At 42.6% G+C, this 26083-nt stretch overlaps 1 protein-coding gene across 2 annotated transcripts; it reads left to right on the top strand.

Annotated features, from left to right (window-relative positions):
* The first annotated feature begins 4239 nt into the window (after positions 1-4239).
* LOC138789900 (ankyrin repeat domain-containing protein 10-like) lies at positions 4240-15807 on the top strand. Of its 2 annotated transcripts, XM_069968767.1 has the most exons (6): positions 4240-4834; positions 7392-7454; positions 11111-11305; positions 11619-11812; positions 12492-12620; positions 15207-15807. In XM_069968767.1, the coding sequence occupies exons 3-6, from the start codon at positions 11137-11139 to the stop codon at positions 15426-15428; spliced, it is 714 nt and encodes a 237-aa protein (XP_069824868.1). In that variant the 5' UTR covers positions 4240-4834; positions 7392-7454; positions 11111-11136; the 3' UTR covers positions 15429-15807. The 2 variants fall into 2 exon arrangements, with proteins under 2 accessions (XP_069824868.1, XP_069824867.1); XM_069968766.1 differs by lacking the exon at positions 7392-7454.
* The last annotated feature ends 10276 nt before the right edge of the window (positions 15808-26083 follow it).

The following is a 26083-nucleotide window of genomic DNA, read 5'->3' as shown; positions in this document are numbered from 1 at the left end:
CTAGTCTATTGCGTTGCGCTCTACTGCCAACTCTGTCCATGTCAGGAACGGTTTTCTATTGGGATTTTCTACTGATCTGGACAGTTCCTGTCACTGACAGAGGTGGCAGCAGAGAGCACTGTGTCAGACTGGAAAGAAAAGACCACTTTGTGCAGCTGATAGGTACTGGAAGACCTGAGATTTTTAAATAAAAATAAATTACAAATCTATAAAAATTTAAAAGAAAAAACTTTTCCCAGGAGTACCCATTTAGGCAAGTAGACATGATGTATAATCTTCCACAGTTATATGTGTACAATTTCTGTGCAGATCTATGAGTCTCTTTGGATCCATGCTGCAGACTAATTAATCTTATATTGTAAAAAATGCACCATAACATTAGCTTTCCTTTAGCTGAGCCATTTGCTGCCTTTGGCCTTTACACATATCTCAGATAGGGCTAACGCATCACAACTGGTGAAGGCCCAGATGGCAGAAACATGGCTGTAACTTTATTAGTGTTTGTGCCATGTCTGAAAACTTTTTACATGTCATAGAGATATGTAGGGGTCTGAGTGCTGAGCCCCACAACAATTGTTAGAACTGGCAGGGAGAAGCACATGGCAAAGCTACAGATTTATTTACTGAAGTGCATACAAATACCATATTTCCTTGTAAATAAGAATAAAAAAAAGGGCTAGGGCTTATTTTCACAGTTGGTCTGATTTTTAGAGAAACAGAGTTATGCCCCTACACCAGGGATGGGGTACCTTCGGCCCTCCAGCTGGTGCAATACTACAATTCCCATCGTGCCTGGACATGCTTCAGCTATCCTGGCATGATGGGAGTTGCAGTTTGCAACAGCCAGAAGGCGAAGGTTCCCCATCCCTGCCCTACACTTTAGCCCCACTGTGTATGGTAGTTAGCTGCCATACTGTATGTCCCACTTTTGGAGCAGTGGTGCAAGCCTAGGGCATAGACACTCTAGGCCATGCCAATTTGACACAGGGCTGCAAGTTTAAAAGTAGTTTTTTTAGGACAATAACTGCATCACCTGCCGAACGGACCCCAGGACAGATCTTGGATTAAAAGCAGCTATCTGAAGGTACAAGCGGTTTTGGGGGGTCAGATTGTGGGTACAGAGTCACTTTAACTGCAAATGAGGTTGGATTGGTGAACCAGTCCAGCCCTGCTGTAAGGATCATTTTAAAGTTTTGTGAATCCAGGGAAAAGGAATACACTTTTTTTTTTCCGAATATATAACATTGTATACATATATACAAATCCTGTAACCAGTATGTTTATACACTGTGAACACAATATAAACATTGATACAGTAGTTTACACAATGCATACAGAATATACACATGGTATACTTTTATATATGTCTTGTATTATTCTCATGCTATTAAACATGTTCTATGCACATACATAAAAAAAATTAATTGCAATAACCATTTTTAAGAGACAGACAGACTTTTTGGTACATGCTGTGCACATAGTAGACCAATGTTATACATACAAGGATGTTATACCCGCATATCCATGTTAAACACAAATTGTAGGCATATACCATGATGTATGCATATAGTGTATGTGCGTTATGCAAACAAACCTTGTGTATTTTTTTTTTACATATACTTTATACTGTATATATAATGCTGATTTCATACACACATTTACTTTATTATATGCTTACTGTGTATATATACACATCATACCCGTTATATACTGTACCCATGTCATACACACCATACCTCTGTTATATACATATACACCGTACACATGTAATACACATCATACCCATTATACACATATACTGCACCCATGTCACACATACCCATCTTACCCCTGTTCTATTCTGTACCCATCTCATACACATCATACCCGTTATATTCTGTACCCATGTCATACACATCATACCCCTGTTATACATATATTCTGTACCCATGTCATACACATCATACCCCTGTTATATTCTGTACCCATCTCATACACATCATACCCCTGTTATACATATATTCTGTACCCATGTCATACACATCATACCCCTGTTATATTCTGTACCCATCTCATACACATCATACCCCTGTTATATACTGTACCCATCTCATACACATACCCGTTACATGCTGTACCCATGTCATACACATCATACCCCTGTTATATACTGTACCCATCTCATACACATCATACCTGTTATATAATGTACCCATCTCATACACATCATACCCCTGTTATATACTGTACCCATCTCATACACATCATACCCCTGTTATACATATATTCTGTACCTATGTAATACACATCATACCCCTGTTACATACTGTACCCATGTCATACACATCATACCCCTGTTATATACTGTACCCATGTCATACACATCATACCCGTTATATACTGTACCCATCTCATACACATCATACCCCTGTTATACTGTACCCATCTCGTACACATCATACCCCTGTTATACATATATTCTGTACCTATGTAATACACATCATACCCCTGTTACATACTGTACCCATGTCATACACATCATACCCCTGTTATATACTGTACCCATCTCATACACATCATACCCGTTATATACTGTACCCATCTCATACACATCATACCCCTGTTATACTGTACCCATCTCGTACACATCATACCCCTGTTATACATATATTCTGTACCTATGTAATACACATCATACCCCTGTTACATACTGTACCCATCTCATACACATCATACCCCTGTTATATACTGTACCCAGGTCATACACATCATACCCCTGTTATATACTGTACCCATGTCATACACATCATACCCCTGTTATATACTGTACCCATCTCATACACATCATACCCCTGTTATATACTGTACCCATCTCATACACATCATACCCCTGTTATATACTGTACCCATCTCATACACATCATACCCCTGTTATATACTGTACCCATCTCATACACATCATACCCCTGTTATATACTGTACCCATCTCATACACATCATACCCCTGTTATATACTGTACCCATCTCATACACACACATCATACCCCTGTTATATACTGTACCCATCTCATACACATCATACCCCTGTTACATACTGTACCCATGTCATACACATCATACCCCTGTTATATACTGTACCCATGTCATACACATCATACCCCTGCTATATTCTGTGCCCATCTCATACACACACATCATACCCCTGTTATATACTGTACCCAGGTCATACACATCATACCCCTGTTATATACTGTACCCATGTCATACACATCATACCCCTGTTATATACTGTACCCATGTCATACACATCATACCCCTGTTATATACTGTACCCATCTCATACACATCATACCCCTGTTATATACTGTACCCATGTCATACACATCATTACCCTGTTATATACTATACCCATCTCATACATACACATCATACCCCTGTTATATACTGTACCCATGTCATACACATCATACCCCTGTTATATACTGTACCCATGTCATACACATCATACCCCTGTTATATACTGTACCCATCTCATACACACACATCATACCCCTGTTATATACTGTACCCATCTCATACACATCATACCCCTGTTATATACTATACCCATGTCACACACATCATACCCCTGTTATATACTGTACCCATGTCATACACATCATACCCCTGTTATATACTGTACCCATGTCATACACATCATACCCCTGTTATATACTGTACCCATCTCATACACATCATACCCCTGTTATATACTGTACCCATCTCATACACATCATACCCCTGTTATATACTGTACCCATCTCATACACATCATACCCCTGTTACATACTGTACCCATCTCATACACATCATACCCCTGTTATATACTGTACCCATCTCATACACACACATCATACCCCTGTTATATACTGTACTCATCTCATACACATCATACCCCTGTTATATACTGTACCCATCTCATACACATACCCGTTACATACTGTACCCATCTCATACACATCATACCCCTGTTATATACTGTACCCATCTCATACACAAGTAGTGTGCACACATTTGCCTTCTGCATTCGGTATTTGTGTATATTCTATCAGGCTGCATGCTGTGTCCCCTCCCTGGCAGACGTGCTTGCTGGGAGCAGGGGCGTTGACTGTGCACCATCATGTAGCACACACTGCCTGCCAATGCTGTAACTCACCTAAGCATTTGCTGTCCTGGCACCGACTCCTGCGCATGCGCACCGCCGCTCTGTTTTCAGCACCTTGGAGAGCGGCCGCGGACTGCGCCCTCAGCACAAGAGGGAAGGAATATCGGGTGTGATCCCCGGAGCCGCCCGCGGGTGACCCGAGCACGCCCATCTCTACAGGCGGGAGCGGAGGGAGAAGCAGCTGCACGGGCGGGGACCGCAGCCTCCTGCCCTTCATGTAGGGGCACAGCAGCCTGGATGCCGGGAGGACCGTGGTGAGGCGGGTGGTACCAGGGCGCCCATCATCCCCGCCTGCCCTGTGCAGCCTCTGTAGCCGGGCACAGCTATGGTAGCAGGAGGGCCCTCCGCTGCCCGCTGAAGCCTCCCCCACCCCGCAGAGCCGCCTCACCCTGCCGCACCACCAGGATGCCAGGACCAGCCAGCTGCCACACACTGACAGCTATGCCAGCAGCAGGACCCCCAGCATGCCCCCCGGCGTGTGCCCAGGGGGCGGAGGACTGATCGCACAGCTCGGCCACCCACACAGCCAGGCTTCTGCTCACACAATAGGCAACTTGGAGCGGAATCTGTGCAGAACAATAACTGATCCATCACAGCCTGTCCTGGTGACTAGGAGAGGACAGCGCCCCCTACCGAGCTAACACGAGGATGGTGAGAGGCTGACCACTGCTACACAGCTGGGGATAGATAGATGGTGTGTGTGTGCCCCTGTCATAGGTGTGCACTCTGCCATGTATGTGTGCCCCTACCATGTGTGCACCCCTGCCATGTGTGTGTACCTCTGCCATATGTGTGTGCCCCTGCCATGTATGTGTACCCCTGCCATGTGTGTGTACCTCTGCCATATGTGTGTGCCCCTGCCATGTATGTGTGCCCCTACCATGTGTGTGTACCCCTGCCATGTATGTGTGTACCCCTGCCATGTGTGTGTACCCCTGCCATATGTATGCATCCCTGCCATGTATGTGTGTACCCCTACCATGTGTGCACCCCTGCCATGTATGTGTACCTCTGCCATTTGTGTGTGCCCCTGCCATGTATGTGCACCCCTGCCATGTATGTGTGCCCCTACCATAGTGCCCAACCACAGAAGTCACAGCAATACTCTACTGAGCAGAGATCAGAACCAAAGTGACAAAAGACATAACTCATGACAGTATTAACCAGTGTCCAAGGGGGAGATTTATTAAACATGGTGTAAAGTGAAACTGTCTCAGTTCCCCCTAGCAACCAATCAGATTCCACCTTTCATCTTCCAAAGAGTCTGTGAGGAATGAAATGTGGAATCTGATTGGTTGCTAGGGGCAACTGAGCCAGTTTCACCTTACACTATGTTTGATAAATCTCCCCCTTAAAGCGTAACTGTCATGTTTTTTTTATTGCAGAAATCAGTAGTATAAGCGATTTTAGGAAACTCTGTAATAGGTTTCATCAGCCAAAAAAGCCTCTTTCTGTACTCAAGAAGCAATCTCCCAGCCTCCCCCCCTGACTTCTTATCTGTGCATTATCAGGCAAACACGTCTTCATTACAGAGAAGCCAGTGAAGACGGGTTCTGCTCTCTCCATTCTATCCTTATGGAGGGGGGAGGGGCCGAGGGAGATGAGGGAGCAGGAAGAGGTGACATGAAGGTCAGCTGTTTGTAGACTCTCTGGGCACCTAAAACGCTAAATTCAGGTGTCAGAAAGGTCAGTGCTTATCTATGAACTTACTGAGAGAAGATTGCAGGGTGTTGTGCTGTGCAGGACTGCTCTGTGCTCAGTCATTCCTCTCAGGCCCTCCCCTCTCCATAGCCACATAATGGAGACAGAAATCCTGCTTCATTTGATGTGAGGGGGGAGGCTGGGAGATTGCTTTTTCAGTCCAGAAGAAAACTCTATCAGGGTATAAACCCACACACCGTATACGCAACAAATACGCAGCAGATTTGTTGGTACAGATTTGATGCTGTGTTCAGTTATTTAGATCTAATCTGCTGCGAGTTTGCTGCGTATCGCAGCAGTAAATACGCTGCATATACGGTGTGTGGGTTTATACCCTTAGTACATAAAACCTATTACAGAGTTTCTTAAAATCGCTTGTACTGTTGATATTTAATGTTTTCAGAAAAATGACCCTGAAATGACAGTTACGCTTTAAGTATCCAGTGACAAGAATACTAGTGACTTGATGCCATAGCAATAGCAACACCGGTGTAGCCATATGGCTGCAGTGGTAGTCTTTATACCTGGGCCCTGGAGGAAAATCCAGAATTAAAACTGCAACATGGTAGATAAGGGGCTGTGTTACAGATTTGGCACTAGGGCTCAGATTTTTCAGGTTACACCTTTTAGACCATACCAAAACAATGATCAGTGATCAGAGCCACAGTCATACAGACCAGGAACCAGAATGATAATGATAAAGTCAGTAAGGGCAAGTAATAACACTGGTCTACATTTGAAAAAGAAAATTCTACTGACCTTAAGATTTTTGCTGATTTTACCAGTTATCGTCCTAAAAAAACAAGTTTTAAACTGGCAGCCCCGTGCCCTACAGGAGTGGCCTAGATTGTGTATGCATTAGGCTGGCACAACCTCTCTGTCCCTCCTCCTCGTTCTCCTCATCATTAGGAATGCTCCAGGCAGATTGCCTCCTATTCCCCACCTGTGTCAGCCCGGCACATGGGCTGCATCATTAAGGCACCTGTGCAATGTTCAGCATGCAGAAAATGTTCCAGTGGCATTCCTAATGATGAAGAGGGTGGGGAGGAGGGACGGAGGGGTGGTGCAAAGTTTGGGCACAGATACTCCCATAGGGCATGGGGCTGTAAGTTTAAAAGTTGTTTTTTAGGACAATAACTGCATCACCTGCCGAACGGACCCCAGGACAGATCTTGGATTAAAAGCAGCTATCTGACGGTACAAGTGGTTTGGGGGGGTCAGATTGTGGGTACAGAGTCGCTTTAAAGGGAAAAAATATACAAATTTTTTTTTACAAATGAGAAATGTTTGATTATTGAGCCAATTAAAATGTTTGTCTTATTGTGTTTAAAAGGCCATAGTGCTTGCACTTTTTCACCTACAGACCCACATGAGCCCTTATTTTTTGTGACACTAATTATTCTTTGCAATGACAGACTTAATTTTTCCATAAAATATCCTGTGAAACCAGAAAAAAATTATTTGTCCACAAAAATTACAAAAAGTGCAATTTTTTTTATTTTGACAGGTTTTGTGTTTACACCATTCGCCCTATGGTACAACTGACATGTTATTTCTGTTCCTCAAGTCGGTATGAATACAGCAATATGTAACTTGTATAACTTTTATTTTATTTGATAGCTTTTAAAAAAAATTTGGTATATGTGGCTGTGTGAGGTGTCAATTTTTACGCCATCATCTGTTTTGCATATATGTCACTTTTATTACAAATTTTCAGCATTTGTTGTGACCAAAAATCTGCAATTTTGCACTATGGCGGGTTTTTGGCCTTACACCATTTATCGTGCAAGATCAGTAATGTGATCATTTAATCGTTCAGACTATTACGCATGTGGCGATACCAAATATGTTTATTTATTTTTGTAAAATGAGAAAAGGGGGGTGATTTAAACTTTTACTCGGGCATGGGAATTTTTATTAATGAAAAAAAAAAACTTTTTTTTTTTACATACATTAATTTAAATTCCCCCTGGGAGAATTCTAATACAACTGCATCAGAGATCACTGCAGTATACACAATACAGTACTAATTGATTAGATCAGAGCTGTATTACTCTGGGCTGCTGCAGCCCAGATCTACAGATTGCCAAACCGAGATCAGTGTCAGTGCGACTCTGAGGCCCGGCCGGGTGAGATGAAGGGATCTCCCCTACGCAATTCTTTTTTTGGATGCCCTGGAATAGTTATGATCAGGGTTGTCATGCTGTAAACACCCGCAGTAGTCTGCCATCATGTTTGTGTTCCATCTGCCCTGATATCTATGTTCCATAAATATATATACAGTATATAGCCACAAAATGCTGATGTCAGCAGTTTTAAACTACTTATTCAGTATTCTTCAGTTTAGTTATACCTACTGCATATCTTTCTGCACACTATTATCTTTTTTCACACTCAGCTTTTCCAAACAATTATATATAATGTTACATTATAACTGCAAAAGTTTACTAGTAAACAGCGTTTTGCGGAAAAACTGGACGTGACTGAAGGAAACAGATGTTATTTTTGGATTTAGCTCCCTAAAATACATAAAGATCACATGTTATCTTGTAGTCAGCAAAATTGATCTATACCAGTGTAATAGCACAAATGACCGTACAATATAGTGACCAGCAGACTGTGATAATACCCTTATTCTGCACATGTGACTAATGGCCATAGTGATAGGACCTGTGACCGGCAACAATAGTTTTTGTCCCTAGTATTTTGCGATCCTTGTGTTGATGGACATTTGTTGGTTTGTTAGTTGCTTTTGCTTTATCTTGAGACGTCTCTGCATTAGACCTCGATGGTACCTTAACACTTGTGTAGTTCATGGGCTTTCATTGTATCTAATTGTCCCTGAGGTTGGACTCCATCATATATGTAATTGAAAAAGTCATAAAAATAGTTTTAAAAAGTCATGGAATGACACCTGAAGGCCTACTCCTAGGAAGAACTTCTAATAGCTTCAGTGAATTTTCCCCTGAAGTCAATGCCATTTATTAGCATGGGGCCAGTTGGAGGCCTCCAACTTTGCCTCCAGTGATGCTGTGAACTCAGCCCTAGCTCTGTGTATTCAGATTGGCTTCCTATATAAAAACAAAAGCCCACCATTTCTAAAGATGAACCATTGTTGCAATCAATGCTTCTGCTACATAGTCTGCAGCATCTTTTGACTCCAGTGAAGCTGCAAACAAGGAGGTATGTCCGCCCCTGCTGTAGTCATCTCCTTATTACCACAGGCAAGATTTTCATGAAAGGTGACACATATATATAGATAGCACAGGATCAAGCCATTCACAATAGGTAATCACTTATGCCACCTTCCAGCACACTGACATCTGCACAGGTCATAGAGCATGCACACAAGACTCTGCCATAAACTGCAGTATGTAATCTCCAGACTAAATCTTCCATATGCTTGTTGTAAAGCATATGTCTAAATGCTTTATGTCATGATGGTTGCTTCCATAATCATATAGAGAAAATAGCATAAAAAAAGTTTTATCTGGTTCTGATTGGTAAAAAAATATATACTAAACACAGGGCAAGGCGGGGAGGAGGAGTGGCCAGGCAAAAATCATGATCCAAATCTACACCTGCTGGTACGCCGTGCGCCTCTTAGTGAATTTGGCCATGGAAAAGGGGGTGGGGCCTAATTTAAGACCTGAGTACGGGTACGCCGGTCTTCTTAAATCCCCCCCCCCCCCCAAAGTGTTCTTTTTGTAGAGATGGGCCTCTTAAGGACAACAGTATACAGAATACAGTATACACTGTCAGAAAACATGTATAGGACACATTCAATGTATCATGTACCAAATTACTGGTCCCCACTATGGTCCATACTCATACTCATGACCTGTTGCCCAGCAAGAGTGTCTGTTTAATTCCTAGTCCCCAGCCTACAACACCATCTAATTCTTACTCAACAACAATGGCTCCCCATCTGATTTCTAATCCCTAGAATTGCTCCCTATCTTATTACTAGTCTCCAGCATGGCTCCCTATATCATTCCTAGTTCCCAGCTTGGCTCCCTATATCATTCCTAGTTCCCAGCATGGCTTCCTTTATCATTCCTAGTTCCCAGCTTGGCTCCCTATATCATTCCTAGTTCCCAGCATGGCTCCTTGTATCATTCCTAGTTCCCAGCATGGCTCCTTATGCCCCAGTATGACTCCTTATCTAATTTCTGGTCCTTAGCATGGCTCCTTATATCAGTCCTAGTTCCCAGCATGGCTCCTTGTATCATTCCTAGTTGCAAGCATGGCTCCTTATGCCACAGCATGACTCCTTATCTAATTTCTGGTCCCTAGCATGGCTCCTTATATCAGTCCTAGTTCCCAGCATGGCTCCTTGTATCATTCCTAGTTCCCAGCATGACTCCTTATCTAAGTTCTGGTCCCCAGCATGGCTCCTTGTATCATTCCTAGTTCCCAGCATGGCTCCTTGTATCATTCCTAGTTCCCAGCATGGCTCCTTGTATCATTCCTAGTTCCAAGCATGGCTCCTTATGCCCCAGCATGACTCCTTATCTAAGTTCTGGTCCCTAGCATGGCTCCTTATATTATTCCTAGTCCCCAGCATGGGTCCTTATCTCATTCCTAGTTCCCAGTATGACTCCCTGTAGTATTCCTAGTTCCCAGCATGGCTCCTTATGCCAGAGCATGGCTCCTTATATCATTCCTTGTCCCCAGCATGGCTTCTTATCTCATTCCTGTTTCCCAGCATGGCTCCTTATCTTATTCCTAGACTACAAAATGGCTTCTACATTCATTTCTGGTCTCCAACATGGCTTCCCTCTCCCCTAAATCTAACTGAACTGATACTTCCTGTCGTGTCTGTGATAATAGAGAGGGGGTTGCTGGAATGTGATTGCTGTGACATTACAATGAAAGGTGACACCAGTATGTTACCAATAGATTATATTTATAGCTCGGATTTCCCCTCCCTGAGGAATGACCTCTGTAAAGGTCATAGAGCATGCCCAGACACCTTTCCCATTCATGTCAGAGGGACAGCTCCTGTCTGTTATTATCTATGTCTATAAAGTTTGCTGTAAGGCATATTACTAAAAGCTATTCAAAATAGCTTAGGCAGAATGGCTACCTCCATAATAATGTACAAAAAAAATTACAATCAGAAAATACAAACTGATAAGAAAAAAAAAAGAATGTGTCAGTATTTTCCTCTAATCAGTAAATAGGAATCTAAGCAATAACCCTTCATTCATCTTCTATTCTTAGATTTTGTTGGATGAAGACCTTGACCCATGAGACAGATGGGTTTCTACATAAGCTCCTTGTCCAGAAGTCCCTGCACCAAGACACAGGTGCGACATTACCAAGTGGCCCCGAGCTACAACTACAAATGGACAGACATCCACTATGAAGCCAGCAGGGGCAATGTGGAGAAGCTGCGTGTATTACTGACCACCTCAGGTAAGGAACTGATATGCCCCTCCTTTTCATTGTAGTCTAGGGGGATGTCCTCCTCTATACAGATAGAGTAATTCTAATTTTAAAGAGCAGTACCTTCTATTGTTGCCGCTTCCAGACAGGTTTCATATTTAACCATAGGATTTTTTTGGTCCTCACGTATAAATTGTATAGTAAGGGAACAACCAATTATGTCACTGTTTTAAATTTCAGTGAACCAAAGAGATGAGATCTGATTGGTTGCTACAAGCTTTCCTTTACACCAGTTTCCTCCACTGTAATAAATGATTTATTCATTGTCCGTTGTATGTTTTAGACAAAGAGTTGGTGGATCGGAAAGATTATTATGGGAAGACCCCCTTATACTGGGCAGCTTATAAAGGACAAAGGATTTCAATGGAGTTACTCCTGCAACATGGGGCCAATGTGAACAGTTGCTGTAAGCATGGGGGTACCCCCCTCCATGCAGCCATTGGATTATTTCCAGACTGTGCCCTATTGCTAATTCAGGTGAGTTACAATTGACTGAAATCTAGTTCTTTGGACTAAAGCCTAACATTTCTTCTTCCTCTTAGTATGAGTTGTAAGAAGTTAGATTGCAGAGCCAGTACTTGCTTTCCTGGCTGGGTAGTTCATGTAGAGTCTGCAGGAAGTTCCATCTGCTGTACAGGAGACTTGTTCTCTAGGTTACAGAGGCTTCTTATAGGTCTTCTTATAGACCAGGCGTAGGGAACCTTGGCCCTCCAGCTGTTGCAAACTACAACTCCCATCATACCTGGACAGTCAAAGCTAAAGCTATGACTATCCAGGCTTCATGGGAGTCGTACCTTCGCCACAGCTGGAGGGCCAAGGTTCCCTACCCCATTTATAGACTGTACAAAAAAAATCTGAGAAATCTTTGGCACATGTCAGAATTCCTTTCATGTGAATGAGAGATATTGCAAAGCTAACAATATGGGGCTTCAAGGTTCATACACACATTATAAGTATAATGCAGTGTGGTTCCATAGATTTTTATGTCCGCATTATGTAACTATATACAACGGATACAGTTGTTTACATGGGCTGGAAAACGTACTTAGCAGTCAAAGGGTAAAATACTAAGCTTTTGTACTGCAGCTTCATTTGTCAGGAGGATAATCTAGTGTGGTCTAGGTATTCATGTGAATTAGTTCTGATTTTTGCATAGCACGGTGCCGATGTCAATCTGCAGGACAACTGGGGAGTGACACCGATGTACCTGGCGGCATGCAGTGGGCAACTGGAGTGTATTCGGCTCCTTGTGCAAGCAGGCGCTAACATCACATATAAGAACAAGGTAAGTTGCGGAAAATCACATATGCAGGTAAATACATATATTCTGGGACATTATGGACTGACTTAGTTAACTCCAAACATAGTCACTAGTAGGCTATGTTCATCCATTAAACTCAATGGCCTGCTGGGAGTACATCACATAATACATCAGCATACCTTTTTGCTGATCAGCCAAGATTTACCTCGGATGTATCAGCAAAACATAATATGAATGGTGCCTAACAGCTTCTTCTTCTATATGGGATTAATGTCTCCTATCTGCTAACAGTTATCTGCTGTGTATAAAACTTCAAAAAGAGCAGCCACTGAATAAGTAATGATTATTGGAAGAGTGAAGCTCTGGAGTATAATACAGGCTATCATTCAGGACCATTATAAGTCATTGCACCAAAGGGGTTAGGTGTCTCCTCGAAGAGAGCTTCAGAAAGACATATGGAGAGTTATGGGCTATTCATGCGCCACTTGAAATTCTAGCAATTAAGCATATGCAGAGTAACTCTCACACCCCCTCACTATCCAGCCAGCACCCTGCTCTGTACTGACAAGGGGTAATAACCCCAAAACAGCTTTCTACAGATAGACAGTCCCTTCTTCTGGAGATCTTTGGTTTGGCATACATTCCTAGTCACGTTTTAAGACTCACAGTTGGAGTGAGACACTGACTTTAAGGGGAAGCCACCTTGAAGAAGTGATGTGAGAGTTGCTGTGCAGATCCCTTTTTCCTACAGTATAAGTAATGTGTTAGGACTTGTCGCTCAGAGAGACAAGATGGCGGACACCGACAGTAAACCCTAAGCTGAATCCCGCCTGCAGTCCCTGCCTACTTGCTTCTGTCAAACAAACACAATAAAGAAGAGTCCACAGTCCGAGTGACAACAATCAGGCAGCGCAGTACAAATCACGATCCAATAAACAAGGTCAATAAACAGGGCAGGCAGCAAGCAGGGATGGTCAGAAATACAAGGCAGAAGGGTCAAAATAAACACTGAGAGCAAAGGCCCTATTCCATGGGCCAACGGAGAGGAGCCAACGAGCGCTGTCAGCGCTCCTTCGCTCCGAATAAGCCCGCAAAGCGACTCTGTACCCACAATATGACCCCCCCCCCAAAACCGCTTGTACCTTTGGATAGCTGCTTTTAATCCGAGATCTGTCCTGGGGTCCGTTTGGCAGATGATGCAGTTATTGTCATAAAAAACTATTTTTAAACTGGCAGCCCCGTGCCCAATGGGCGTGGCCTAGATTGTGTATGCATTAGGCTGGCACAACCTCTCTTTCCCTCCGCCCCGCCCTCCTCATTATTAGGAATGCTCCAGGCAGATTGTCTCCTATTCCTCACCTTTGTCAGCCCGCAACATGGGCTGGATGGTAAAGGCACCTGTGCAATGTTCAGACAGGAGAAAATGTTTCAGTGGCATTCCTAATGATAAAGAGGGTGGGGAGGAGGGACGGAGGGGTGGTGCAAAGTTAGGGCACAGATATTCTAAGCCACGCCCGTTGGCCATGGGGGTTCAAATTTAAAAGTTGTTTTTTAGGACAATAACTTCATCACCTGCTTAACGGACCCCAGGTAAGATCTTGGATTAAAAGCAGCTATTCAAAAGTACAAGTGTTTTGGGGGGGTCAGATTCTGGGTACAGAGTCGCTTTAACAGAGGCAGAGACAACTCAATAACTGGCACTAGAATGAGACTCAGTCAAACACTTATAGGGAACAGGGAGACAGTCCCAGCCCCTAATGGACAAGGCTCCTGGTTCCAAACAAAATGACCTGTGGACAGAACTGGCAGCAGTGTAATGGTGGTTTTACACGGAGCGATTATCGTTCAAATTTGCATGATAACGATTGCATTTGAGCGATAATCGTTCCGTGTAAGCACAGCGAACGATCAAGCGATGAGCGAGAAATCGTTCATTTTGATCTTTTAACATGTTCTCAAATCATTGTTGGTCGTTCGCAAAAAAAATCGCAGATTGTTCCGTGTAAACAGTCTTTTACCGATTTAACCTATGTGTCAGATAGGCTTAAAACGATTTTTCCGTACGATGTATCGTTCCGTCTAAACGCTAATCGTTATGAAAAACATATCGCTCATTTAAAATCGTTAATCGTGCGACCGGGCAAATTATTGCTCCGTGTAAAAGTACCATAACTCTTTGATAGCCAGAGCACACAGCAAATGAGTGGGGCCGATCATCCTGATAGAAACAGGCCAGCATTCAGGTTACTGCACAAGACATACAAAAACACTGAATATCAGAGCCATCTTGGCCACACAGCACGAGCCGAGGGGAGTATAGAGTTCAGTACAGGCACATTCATAACATCATGGGGGAGATTTATCAAACATGGTGTAAAGTGAAACTGGCTTAGTTGCCCCTAGCAACCAATCAGATTCCACCTTTCATTTTCCAAAAGAGTCTGTGAGGAAAGAAAGGTGGAATCTGATTGGTTGCTAGGGGCAACTGAGCCAGTTTCACTTTACACCATGTTTGATAAATCTCCCCAAATGTCTGTATAAACTTCCTTGTAAATATGCCTCCTTCTTATTTAAAGTGTGTCATTTTAAGCCTTTGCCGTTTTTTCCTAGAAAACCGGTCAGCCTCCCAAGCGCCTTGCTTCCCAAGTGGGATTTATTGCCTGGATTGAGTCCTTCTCTCATCAGCCTCGCTCATTAAAACATCTAAGCCGTCTACGAATACGATCCAGCCTTGGGCCCCAGAGGCTCCGAGCAGTGAGGACCTTTAACTTGCCACAATCACTGAAGTGCTATCTTATGTTTGAGGACCTGGTGCTTCAGGAACCTCTGTGACATATAACATGTATTGTTGTGCATTAACCAGTGTCCTTGCTCTTCTTTGTACAGTGGAAAGTTCTTTCTTGTATCCATTAGTGGTGAAGTAACCACAAACAACACAACAGTGGGGAACAAAGACTCACTCTAAACAATCGATCTTTGTGAGCTTCCATTTCTTACAACACCTGCAAGCCACATGAACATCATTTCCTACAAATGCCTTGGGTTTGTAATTGCAGATGACATAGGCCATTGGAGAAACCATCCCTGGTTGGCCACATCCCCTGTCCTGATGGGTGGTGAGAACCTGTGCAGGCCTCCCCTTACAGGATGCATTGTCAACAAGCAGCAAATGGGAAGCTTATGGAGGGGTAAAAAAAACAGTTCAGCATAGCCCAGCACCATGATTGGGGAGGGGGGGGGGGGATTTTGTAGTATTTTGTAGTGGTATTGGGTGCACTCTCTTGGAAAAGGTTAACAGTAAGGGGCTAGTCAAAAAGACTGTGTACTTGCAGGACACAACCAATACTGAATGGCCATTTTTTGTCATCAAGGAAATATTTGCCTTAGACAACAAACAGATGTAGCAGAGGTAACATAAAGCTTAAGTACAAATCATCTGGAATCCATGACTTTCTATAAGACTGCAGGTTTAAATTACAAACTCAGCTCTACTACATCTAAACATCTTGTTTTTAATATAAACTGAATTTCCCACATGGAGAATTTTTGTTAAAGGCAAGTGCATCTACGAGATCTGTTTCACACATGATCATACTGATCATACATATTGGGCCATTTATTGGGAGATAATTAACCCTTGTGGTCTATGAGGACTGGAACAGGCGGTGATATTCCGCAGTGTATATCCACCCATACAATGAGTAAAGAGACAAACCAACAAGGGGCAGCCATGTTTGGCCTTCTAGTTTTACTTGTTTTTATAGTGCCACTGACAGTATGTTCTAGTAATTGGTAGAGGGGTCACAGTGGCTGGACCCTCACCTATCAATGTGCCAGCAGGGTCTTCAGTAAGACAGCTCCTTTAAGCGGTTGCCATCCAAACCTAAAAGCCAGGGCGGCCTGTGACCAATAAAGAAGGCTGAATTATTCATCAACCTAGAACAATGAAAGTTTTGGATTGCAAAATGGACAAAATGATTTCAGCAACAGAATTTGACCTTTTCATCAACAAATGAGGCATGATCAATATTAGTTTTTTTTGTTTGTTTTTTTAATAAACATTTTTTATGGATAACTTGTTATCTTTCTTTGTTTCACCTTACTGTCGTGTTGAGGATGTCAACTGTGCAGTGTTCTCCCATAAAAAACCTACACAGAGGCTAGAGGTTTAAAGGAGTATGCCAGCAAAATGTTTTTTTCTTTCAAATCAACTGGTGCCAGAAAGTTTCCAAAGATTTGTAATTTAGTTTTATTTAAAATCTCCAGTCTTCCAGTACTTATTAGCTGCTGTTAGAGATGAGCGAACCTGGAGCATGCTCGAGTCCATCCGAACCTGAACTTTCTGCATTTGATTAGCGGTGGCTGCTGAAGTTGGCCCTAAGGCTATGTGGAAATCATGGATATAGTCATTGGTTGTATCCATGTTTTCCAGACAACCTTAGAGCTTTATCCAAGTTCAGAAGCCCCCGCTAATCAAATGCTGATCATTCGGGTTCGGATGGACTTGAACCCGAACCCGGTTCGCTCATCTCTAGCTGCTGTATGTTCTGCAGAAAGTGATGTATTCTTTCAAGTCTGGAGAGCAAGAGAGGTTTTCTTTGGGGGATTTGCTGCTGCTCTGGACAGTTCCTGTCACAGACAGAGGTGGCGGCAGAGAGCACTGTGTCAGACTGGATAGAATACACCACTTCCTGCAGGACATAAAGTAGCTAATAATCACTGGAAGACGGGAGATTTTTAAATATAAGTAAATTAAAAATCTAAATAACTGTCAGGACAGGACAAGACACGACAGTGAGCCCTGATGCTGAACCCACCAACTGTTCCTACCTACTTGCCTCAAATGGCCCTAGGCGGCCTTGGACAACCACAAAGACATTCTCTGTACTAGATATGTGCACACAGAACAAGACAGACAAACAAACACAATAGCGGATAGTCAAACAAGCAAGGTCAGAACCAAACGGGCAGCATAGTACAAAATCAGGTTACAATCGAATAGTCAAAAAGTCAAGTCAAAGGTCAGGTAACAAAGTCGAGCAAGCAGAGGAAGTTAGGACGGGGATCGCAGGAATAGACAGGGGGAGCTGGGACCAGGGTAAGAAACCTAATAGCTAGCGCTTGGAGACTGCCTCAGCTTTCTTTTATGATGACCAAGAGCCCGGTCCGGATCCCCATAGGACCAGCACTCTGATCTTCCAGGTTCCAGGTAGGCAGAGAAACCATTCAGTCTAAAGACCTACTTCAGGACTGGCAGGCGTAAACAAGACAAGAGACAGTGGGCCCTAGATCTGAACCCACCCACTGTCACCTGCCTACTTGCCTCAGTCGACCCTAAACAGTCGCGGACAACCACGGAGTCGGTCCCTACACTGCGTAGGTGAATACACAAATCGTAGACAGACAAACAAAACACAATGGAGGATAGTCAACGAGCAGGGTCAAAACCAAACAGACAACGCAGTACAAAATCAGAAGGAGAGCGGATAGTCAAATGTCAAGCAAGAGGTCAGAACACGGGTAGAGCAATAGCAAGGGGATTAGGACAGGGAACGCTGGGAAAGGAGCAGGGGAGCTGGGACTAGTAACAACTAATAGCCAGCAGGGAACTGAGGATCTGACTGCTTTTTATCCAGGATCAGAGACTAGGTCCAGCAGCTGATTGGACCAGCTCTGATCCCAGCACCAAGCTCAGCTGAACAGACCTAGCAGTGCAGTAACCCCTGCACTGCCAAAAGTCTGACAGGCAAGGAAGGTGTGGCTGGAAAGTAAAACACAGTTCATTCAGTGAAAATACAGACAGAAATTCAGCGCTTTCTCGGCCGCCCGCCACGGACTGAGGAGCGCAAAGTCACATTCCTAACACCTACTCAGCTGCATAAATCAAGTCTCCCAGTGATCAGTTTAACTCCCGCATTGCCAGGAAGCTGAGAAGCAAGCGGGTGTGGCACATAAAAGTACAAACAGGCCCCGTTCACACCAGGTTACTGAACAATCCTGACAATAACTTTCTGACACACGTTGATTTGAAAGAAAAGGGAGTACCCCTTTAACTATAGGGGTACAGAGGTGGCATGAGGCCCAATGGCCCCTTTGCCACCTTATGAGACATCAGTGTTATTGGTACTATACATGCTATAGACGTGGATCCTCCGCCTAACCACCAATGTGATGACGTCAATCTGTACAAGATAATTCTCAATCTACATCATCTGCTTTATGGTTTTGGATTTTAATGTTTTTAGAATTGTACTAGATCAGCCCCAATACAATGTCATCTAAGCTCATCTACAAGGCTCAGAGAAAAGCGAAACCAGCTAAATTCTGAATTATTGGTATGAGCAAAGAAGAAAAGTCTAAATCTGAAGAGGAATACATTGAGGAATACAACAGTGAGGTTAAGACTTTTCTAAGCCCCCAGAAAGGAAAGGTTGTCTATACTGTTTGTCTTTATCATGGAGTATGAGAGTGTTGCACTTGCAATGTTTTGACATGAATAGTTTGGGACTGACTGTGTTATTAGGTTCTCTGGAGAATTATATTTATACACATGAACTATATCCCTGGCAACAGCATCTCTGGGGACGGATCCACACTCCTGGGGCCATTAAATCAGATTTCAGCATGTGCACCTGGGCACCTGTCTGTAAGAGCAGAATCTTCAAGAGGAAGTCTTATAAATGTAATTCACTGAAAATGCACAAAGCACAAATCCCTAAAACATATTTGCCAACAACACCTAATTTGTAAGGACTGTCCTTTAAAGGGCAATTCCAGCAAATGTTCATGCAATGTTCAATCACATAGTTGATGCCTATATGAACATGTCTTAAATGAAAGAAGGTGTTAAATCTGAAGTAGGACAGGAGCAGGAGCCATTTTTTAATGCCTGTTCTCTATGGCTCAGCCCAAATCTCCTAATAGAGTGATTGCTTTACAGTTAAAGGGTTACTCTGGCAAAACTGGTTTCAAAAAGCTAAAGAGATTTGTAATTTACTTCTATTTAAAAATCTCAGGTCTTTCCATACTTATCAGCTTCTGTATGTGCTGCAGGAAGTGGTATATTCTTCCCAGTCTGATACAGTGCTCTCTGCTGCCATCTCTGTCCGAGACAGGAACTGTGCAGAGCAGGAGAGGTTTCCTATACTTCCTATACTTCCTGTTACTACTCTTGACAGTTCCTGTTTCCAGAAGGGGTGGCAGCAGAGAGCACTATGTCAGACTGAAAAGAATACACCAATTCCTGAAGAACATACAGCAGCTAATAAGTACTGGACATGAGATTTTTAAATAAAAGTAAATTACAAATCTATATAACTTTCTGAGACCAGTTGATTTTAAAGAAAAAGATTTTCGATGGATGATCCTACCCACTCATCCACCAGACATGGGATCTTTGCTATAAGATGCAGCATCTATGTTGCTTTCAGCAAATGCATTGTGAAATGTATGTGACCGCTGAATGATGTCATCATGGTATCTATATACACGTGTAGCCATATACATCATGGCTCCTGGCTACAAACAGCACCTGGAAGGTCTGAGAAGGAAATGCTGCAGCCATCCAACCAAGGAACAGTCATCAGGAAGGGATCCCTTGGTGTCTCCATGCTCAAAGTGCCATTTGTACATATATGTCCATGTAGATATGTGTTTCTATAGGAAAAAGCCATGGTCTGTGGAGCCAGCTATAGAAAGCAGCAACTATTATTAGGTGTGGGAGAGGAAAGGTTAGTTGAGGGGCAGCTGGCAGGGGAAGAAATGCTCAGTACTACAGCTTAGCACTTAGCATGGATCTGCTGCAAGAGATCTTATATCACACAGGTCCTGACGGCTGGCGGCCCCCTCTGTAATACTGGTTACCTTATAGCAATGGAAATGTATTAAAGTGCAAAGACCCCTATAGAGAAAGCAGCAGAGAATATCGTCAGCTCTGTTACCAAGGAAGGCGAGATTGCATCAGTATATACAGCGCAATGTGATCAGTGATTCACTCTATAGCCTAACATTACAGACACATAATTATCCTCCTATAAATATAGATAGAATGTGGCATGGCTCAGGATGAGAGGGGAATACAATACACTAGCAAAGGTTTATATACCATAGAGGCATCTAGTGCAGCTGCTACAGACCCTTGGTGAGAGACCCCTGGTTGGTTGTATCCCATCATGCTATTAGATCAGGGATGGGGAACCCTCGGCCCTCCGGCTGTTGCAAAACCACAATTCACTTTAGCTTTGTCTGTCCAGGCATGATGGGAATTGTAGTTTTGCAACAGCCAGAGGGCCGAAGGTTCCCCATCCCTTTATTAGGTGATAAGAACAAGGGCAGGACTCTATTGTTAGTAACCAAGAAAGTGAGGAACGTGGACTCATGGAAAGTGGGTGGAAGGGAAACTTCAGACTACAAATAGACTGCATAACCAGTTGACTTGAATTTTTATTCCTCCAGAGTACCCCTTTAAGAGCATAAGAAACACCAGGACACATTTGACCCAATGGGGACCAAATTGTAATTTGCTTGTAGATGAACATGTAGTTGAATAAAATGATCCACATTTCATCATATACTCAGCTGACAGCTGCTATGTGCCCCAAGCCATCAGCCTAATATGAGCCGAGCCTGGAACCTGGAAATAACTTCAGGAGCATCTGTGCATTAAGAATCTGTGCCAGGACACTCAGCAGAACGCGGCCCGCACAGATATTACAGCCACATTTAATGACATTACCAAATCTGTGAGGCTGCAGTCACACAGGGCTGGTTGCAGAGAAACAGGTCTGCCAAAACCGGGATTTGGATCTAACAGAGAAGAGGCAGAACACCTTTTTTTTTTTTTTTTTAAATAGTGGGAATAGAATTCTCTGAGGCAGTGAGATAAGGATACAAAGCAGTGCAATAAATTTCCATCTAGGTTTTAGATATCACATCCAGGGTGCAAGAGAATGCAATGACACCATCATAAAGGGGCAGTTCTATCACCCTGGATATTGGACTATGTTACCTGTCCATATCATATAAGAAAATCAGGGCCAAATACAATGCATGATGCGGAGGAAGTGCTGATATCAGTCATGTTTCCCCATTCTTAAAGGGGTACTCCAGTGAAAAGCTTTTTCCCAGTAATTGAAATACATTACAAAGTTATATAAATTTGTAATATGCTTCAATCATCTATCTGCCCCCCTTCCCTATCTTCCCCCCCCCCCTCAATCTCCCACCAGGAAGTGAAGTAAACTCATTCTTACCTAATGACTGTTGACTCCAGGCTTTTCTGTGGCAGCCATTTTGTGACAATGACATGATCAAGAGGAAGGCAGGTCTAAGCCCTGTTAAGCCAGCCTCCATTTGTCAGATGACTCAGGTTGCTTAGCTCTGATTGGCTGAGCAAGATGTAAGCCATCTAACAGTTTTACAGAGTCAGGTAGACATCACAGGAGACAAAGTGCATCATAAGAAAGCCCAAACCAGGAAGTGAAGAAAAAATGAAGACACCAACTGGAGCTTCAGGGGCCTGCAAACAGCAGAAAATTCAAACGGAGACAAGCTCAGGAGGGATGGTAAGTGGAAAAACTATGTTTATAATTTATTGATTGTTTTTTGTTTTTTTTATCAGTGCCGGAGTACCCCTTTAATGGGAATCTGTCAGCTCTAGATCATGGTCAGAGCTCAAGTGTAAAAGAGGCTGAGCTAAGCCCCTACCCCTCCCTGTTTGCTTGATTGATGTACATAGTTTGGCTTTCCAGCACTAAATTATTTGGAATGTGGGTCTGTAAAACAAGTGGAATTCCGCATGCGCCTCTTCTCTCCACTCAAAGAATTGACGTGTCAGTGTGAACAGACCCTTAGTCATAAACAGTAGAATTCATGGCACAATAACAAATAAGTTGGTTGCAATGTGGTCGAACTATTATATGGTCTGGCAACCAATCATAAATCCCCCCCATCCCACCTTCCAGTGCTAAAGAGTGGGTTCCATGTGTACACCCTCTATTGCTGGGCAGCTGGAAGTGCTGGGGTGTGCTTACTGTATGTCCAGAACACCATAAGGGCTGTAACACAGGGGTAGGTTTATTGCATGTTCTAATTAGATTTGCTAAGCAATGGCTTATACTCTGTTAATTGTGTATAATAAATTTTAGGGTTAAACTAGAGGGTTACTTAAATATAGCAAAAATCTGTGTACATCTATCTGCAGAGCAGCACATGATGGCAAGTTATCTTGGCAGGGTTCACTGAGGCATCATTTACCAGAAGGGGGCCATTGTGTTCCATTTTTGGCTATCACATGGATATATATAAGTATGTATGTGCTAAATACATCTCTGTCCTCACCTTCCCAACACAAGGGGGTGCGGGAAGAATGCCTGAGCCCACCTCCTACAGACAGTCACTGGCTGGGCTCCAACCTGATTTACTGACACTCTCCCGTGTTGACAGTTATCAAACCAGCCTTTCATAGGTCTTTAAAACAGCTTGACTCCAAAATATCTTTATTCCATGGTCATCGTAAGGTCGATAGATAAGCCAGGCTTATTCATCCCACTGTATGTGCTAGCATCAACCAAGAAGCATTGAGAGATTATGTGACACTACTGCAATGCTTCTATGCAGGGATGACTACATACTATTTCTTTGAATTGACCCTCAGACAATTATTTCAGGATACCCAACACTATAGCATTCCCAGTTTGGTTTATTTTTCCCCCCAGAAATAGTGCCACTCTTGTCCATTGGCAGTGTCAGGTATTGCAGCTATACCTCATTTATTTGAGTAGGGGTGAAATGCAATAGCAGATATAACCTAGGTACAGTATGTGTATGGTGCCATTCTTTTAAAAAAAATAATGTTTACTTATCATTTCAATCTCAAACAACCCTTTTGAAGGGTTTGTCTGGAAAACAATTTTTCTATAGCTAAGGGTTGTGTAAAATAACAAACATGCTGTACTCACCACCCCTGATCCCCCATATCTACCGCACCAATGCTCCTAGTCCTCTCCTGGTCACAAAATCTTCTGGGTTCTTTTTATCCCTACTCCACAATCCCTACCTGCCTGCTCAACCAATCAGTGATGTAGGTGAGACACCAAAGTGCCCATTGTTTGGCTGAGCAGACTACTCCTGTAGTGTAATGACACCAAACCAAGACGAAGTGGAGACCATCAAAAGACTGGGATGACTGGCCCACCAGTGGAAAAGAGGAGTATAAGATATTTCTTATTTTTACACCACCCTTAGCCCTGAAGAAAAATGTGTTCACGTAGTCAACCCCTTTAAGCCCGAACCCTCAAAAACCATTATGTATTTTAATAAGGTGTGAGATCATGACAAACATAGTTTAATAGACATCAGACTAAAGCTATTATGGGTTTACACTGGGTTACTTAAAAAATAAAAACAACCCTGTACAGTCTGTGCAATATGATGGCTCTATATAAATAAAATAAATTATATATAAATGTAATCAATATAAAAATGAATACATAAAGATAATAGGTAGTAATAGTCCTAATACTGCATTTGACCAACATAAGGAAGATATAAAAGGGTTAAAACAGGTGCAATAATACGAGTTACAGTAACCTGATCATTCTCCAGCTGTCCTAGTTTTACGACCACCCCCTACCCAAGTTCTCCCACCAATGGACTCTCTAGAGGAGCAAACATGATTTGAAACTGATCCCACCTCTCTTTCCTCACCACATTCCTTCTCGGCTTTGGAGGAAATCTCTGTCACTAGCCCTTAGTGAACTCAGTGGTCTCCTAATTCCAGCTTTGCCTTTGCTCCTACAATCCCGAGTATATGCCATGCTCTGAGAGTCTTCGAAATAAATGTAGAAGACACCTGCAGCAATAAGGAACATTCCTCCCAGACCTGAAGCTGGGGCTCCCCTTAACCTGCAAATTGTGAGTCTAATCAAGGTGAGGTCAGGTGTATAGGGTTTCTTAGTAGCTGCACCTGGTTGGAGACCATGTAGAGTATTATAAGATGTTTTGGAGGTGGGTGGGAAAAAGTCTCAACTTTGCAACATTGTTTCATGCTGTGTGCTGTTATACGGCTCTGGAAATAGGATCCGGCAGTACCAGCAGACCAGGAATCAGACTTATATTTCATATACAGTGCCGCATAAGCCCCTTTAAGTATTATGCTGATAGATTGTAATAGTGAGTGCTTGTATGTTGCTATTTCCTGTGCATGATAATACAGTCACTGAGGTGGGATCCACTAACATATATATGCATGCTATTGGGAATTAAAGTAAATGTTCTCTTTTTAACACAGTATTTAGGTCCAGCAATCTCTGCAGATAAATTTCTTAATAAATTGGACCTCCTTTTTCTGATACAGAGCTCCAAATCATTTAACTAGACATGAAGTTAAATGATAGAACTCTGGATATCTGCAGCCACCACTAGAAGAGTTACTAAGAATTATATTGCAGACGTATTATTGAATTTAATGTGTAAGCAGTATGCAGTGAGGGCCTAGGCTCCCTCTAGAGGTGACAGCTGGTAGCCAGAATTTTATCATTTAACTTTACAGATTTGGGGCTGTCAAAAACTGAGCTATGAATGCATAAAGATGTATGAAGAAATACACTTGCATACTGCTTTTAGATACAAAAAATGTCTTCAATGATAAGCAATCTCTTTACATTTTATGTAGTGTATATAGCTTGGTTCATAGAATCACAGAGGTGCAATAGAGAAATCTCTAATACATTGTGATCCTCAGTAGCAATAACATTGAGAATGTATTATAAACTTTAAGGACCTATACCTATTGAAATGTTTAGTTTATGAGATCTAAAATTATCACATAGATTACTCCTTTAAGATTTTGTTTACATATATTATCGTGTACTTAAAGGGGCACTCCAGGATTATATCAGCGTTGGTGTTCTAAGAAAAATAAATCAGTTTCTTGGAAGATGGACCCAGTGGTCTTTTTCTGCCAACAATCTTCTATGTTTCAAATGGAATTGGTGTGAATCAATCAACATTTGCAATTTGTTGTTGTACTTGGGTTACATGGACAGTGTGGAAGAACTACATATCATCCAAGTGCCAAATTCTGAACTGTCACCAGAGAACCTCAGTAACATTAATTACCGGTAAAAAGGAGAGGTCGTCCAAAGGAAACAATGTCAAAGTGTCAGTGTGCATTACTTAAAGGAACAGTGATATAACTATAAGACTGATTTCACACATGGCAGTTTTTGTGCCAAAGCCAGAAGTGGATCCAACAGGAAAGAGAAGTACAAGTCCTCCCTTTATATTTTCCATCCCATTTGAATCCACTTCTGTCTTTGGCAGAAACAGCATAAAGGAAGATGTAGCAGAGCTGAGTTCCCTTGCATAAAGTAAACATTACATTACATCATATTACAGATTCAGCTCTGCTACATTAAATGGGTCATCCAGTAAAATCTTTTTTTTTTTTTTTTTTTAAATCAGCTGGTTTCAGAAGGTTATATAGA

Source organism: Dendropsophus ebraccatus, chromosome 4, assembly GCF_027789765.1.
Source record: "Dendropsophus ebraccatus isolate aDenEbr1 chromosome 4, aDenEbr1.pat, whole genome shotgun sequence".
Lineage (NCBI taxonomy): Eukaryota > Metazoa > Chordata > Amphibia > Anura > Hylidae > Dendropsophus > Dendropsophus ebraccatus.
The sequence above is the reverse complement of the archived record's forward strand: the minus strand, read 5'-3'. Positions and strand labels throughout refer to the sequence as shown.